The 3,068-nt window shown below is 37.0% G+C and overlaps 1 protein-coding gene across 1 annotated transcript; it reads left to right on the plus strand.

The window, feature by feature from the left end:
* The first annotated feature begins 752 nt into the window (after nt 1-752).
* On the plus strand, nt 753-2,820 carry LOC141590399 (uncharacterized). Its single transcript, XM_074410995.1, has 2 exons — nt 753-1,929; nt 2,081-2,820. The coding sequence occupies exons 1-2, from the start codon at nt 753-755 to the stop codon at nt 2,818-2,820; spliced, it is 1,917 nt and encodes a 638-aa protein (XP_074267096.1).
* Nucleotides 2,821-3,068: the final 248 nt, after the last annotated feature.

The following is a 3,068-nucleotide window of genomic DNA, read 5'->3' on the forward strand; positions in this document are numbered from 1 at the left end:
GTAGTATATTGCATTAAATGTGCAATTATAAAAAATGAGCAATAAATAATAAAAAATGAACTGCATTAACATTAAATCCCATGATTTTTGGGGAGTTGAGAATGGACATTTCCAAAGTGAAGCAGTAAATAAGCATACGTTTTTGACTTGATTAATTACTTAGCATTAAATAACTAATTATGGTGTAGCAATTTAATTTTTCTCACATTAAATTTTTTCTTTGGTGTAGCAAATGCTACACTATGCTTGGCCGTGGGTCCGCCCCTGATACAGTGTATGTAAATTTTTAGATGATATGATTTCATTTTGCATGATTTATGAATTTTTAGAGTAAAAATGGCATAAATAGTGACTATTTTAGCATAAATATCTAAAACGAATTGTATGGCATGAGAAAATTATTTTAGGTTGCATAAATATCCCACTAATCATATCTAAGGTTTTAAAATTGATTGGATTAATTTTTGGATACTTTAGATGTTTTATGAGATAATACCGATAAAATGCAACTATATTTTCTCAAAATTAATTCAAAAATTTTAACCATAATTTTTGACATTATGAGTGTCATGGAAATATTCCAGAATTTTCAAAAATTTAAAATTCAAATTTTGAAATTATTATAATTTAATTTGGATTTATTTCATAAATGTTATGATTTTAAGGTAAAAAATGAGTATAAAAAAGTGACGGTTATAGAGAGAGAAAGCGAGTAGAGAGAGAAAGCTTACTTTTCTTCAATTTTTTCAGCAATGGCGAGAAATCGAAGGACTGTAAATAATACTAATACTCCACAAAAACACAAAAATACTAGTTCATCAACTAATAAACACAAAAATAGTAGTAATACGATACATATTACAGAGTTACGAGAGATTGTGCTCAATTCAAAAAATGAGAGTTCTAAGACAGCGGAGTTACGCGCTTTCAATTTAAATAAGGAAGTGAGTGTAATACCGGAAATCACTGATACGAATGAAACGGAGTGGAAAACAGTTGGTGCGAAAGCAGGAACGCCATTGGAACAACCTCGCGTCAAAATTGAAACAGAGGATGTCCAAGGTGAGCTTGAGTTTTGGTCTTCGTCTGTTTTCTGCTTTGTTTTGGGAGCTAACCCTCCTAATCATGTTATGGATGGCTATGTTCGACGAATTTGGAAGGATTATTCAATTGATAAGGTTGCGTATCTAGTAAATGGTATTTGTATTGTTCGATTTAGTAAACAAGAGGATAAGGATGCAGTGCTTGATCAAACACTATTCTTTGATAATAAGCCATTTATTATTAAAGACTGGCAACCTGATGTAAAGTGTGTGAAGGATAAACCTGATTTGGTGCGTATTTGGGTGCGATTGTATAATTTGGATCTTAAATTCTGGGGAAAAGCTCTCCCTAAGATTGTTAGCATGATAGGTACACCTATTCGACCTGATCGTGCTACTGAGAAGAAGGAGTATTTGGAATATGCTAGGTTTATGGTGGAAGTGAAATTGGGGCAAAGTTTGCCTGATAAGATTGAATTCATTGATGACAAGGATATAGTGCAGTCACAGGAGGTGTCCTATGAATGGAAACCCCTGGTTTGTTCTCAATGTTCAGGAATAGGACATGATGCTGCTATGTGTAGGAAGCGTGCTGCTGAGGCTCGTAAGAAACCTGCTCAGAAAGTTTGGAGGCCTAAGGTTCAGGTTCCTGTGAAGCCAGCTGATGCTCCTGTGCAGGTTGCTCCTGTGCAATGTGTGGAGCCTGTGCAGGAAACAGTGGTTCTGCCACAGTGTTCTCCTCCTGTGATGGTTACCCCTATTCCATTCAGAGGTCATGAGATGGCTACACCAGCTAGTCTGGTTCAGCGTATGTCTAGACTTGGAAGGGGTAGCAGTCAGGAAGGTCCTACTGTTCTTGAAGTAATTCAGCAGTCTTTGAGACAGAGTTTGTTAAATAGTATGGGGAAGGGGAGACCAACAATAATCCAAAATGGTTAATATAGGTTTTTGGAATGTTAGAGGCCTTAATAAATGGAATAAGCAAGGTGATATTAGAAGATTCTTGCATATTAATAAAGTAAGCCTGTTTGGTTTAGTTGAAACCAGGGTTAAAATAAAGAATAATGATAGAATTCAAGCTAGTTTTAGTAATCCCTGGAAAGTTATTGATAATAGTGAGGTAAAAGATAGTGGGAGAATTTGGTTGCTGTGGGATTCTTCTCAGATTATGGTTTCTTGCATTAGGAAGGATCTGCAAGTCATTCATGCTCAGGTGACTAACTTAGTGACTGGGTTTGATTGGACTTGTTCTTTGGTTTATGGGTGTAATGCTGACTCTGATAGAGTGGCCCTTTGGGACTCTTTGATAGCTATGAAAGCTAATGTTCATGGACCTTGGCTTGTGATGGGAGATTTTAACAATGTCTTGTATGTTAATGAAAGGATTGGGTCTCAGGTGACTGATGCTGAGATTAAAGGGTTTCAGAACTGTGTGGATGTGTGTGGGTTGTATGACATGGTTTCTACAGGTGCCTATTTCACTTGGAATAATAAACAGGAGGGTGATGCTAGAGTCTATAGTTGGATTGATAGGGTCCTAGCTAATGATGAGTGGATCTTGAATGGCCCCAGTGGGAATGTTACTTTCCTCCCTGAGGGGCTTTATGATCATAGCCCTTGTTTGATTGAGCTAGGGGAGGATATTGAGAGAAGGAAATGCCCTTTTAAGTATTTTAATATGTGGGGGAAGCATGCTGAGTTTAAGAACATTGTCATGGAGACTTGGAAACAACTTTGTCAAAGGGTGTTACATGTTTCAATTGGTCAAAAAACTTAAGTATCCAAGCATCCCTTAAAGAAATCCGAATAATGGGAGTTATGGGGATATTGAGAGCTCTGCCATGGTTGCTAAGTTGCTGTTGGAAAGCATTCAGAAACAGTTGCACAATGATCCTAGGAATGTGCAGCTTCAAGCAGAGGAGAGGGTGGCTGCTGATTCCTACAAAAAGCTTGATGATGCCAGGATTCTGTTCCTTGCCCAAAAAGCTAAAGTTCAGTGGGTTAACCTAGCAGATGATAACACCA

Source organism: Silene latifolia, chromosome 7 (assembly GCF_048544455.1).
Source record: "Silene latifolia isolate original U9 population chromosome 7, ASM4854445v1, whole genome shotgun sequence".
Lineage (NCBI taxonomy): Eukaryota > Viridiplantae > Streptophyta > Magnoliopsida > Caryophyllales > Caryophyllaceae > Silene > Silene latifolia.

Coding starts and splice junctions, on each gene's coding strand:
- LOC141590399 (XM_074410995.1), top strand. CDS start 753: ATGGCGAGAAATCGAAGGACTGTAAATAATACTAATACTCCACAAAAA. Junction 1,930..2,080: donor TCAGCAGTCTTTGAGACAGA/GTTTGTTAAATA, acceptor TGTTTGGTTTAG/TTGAAACCAGGGTTAAAATA.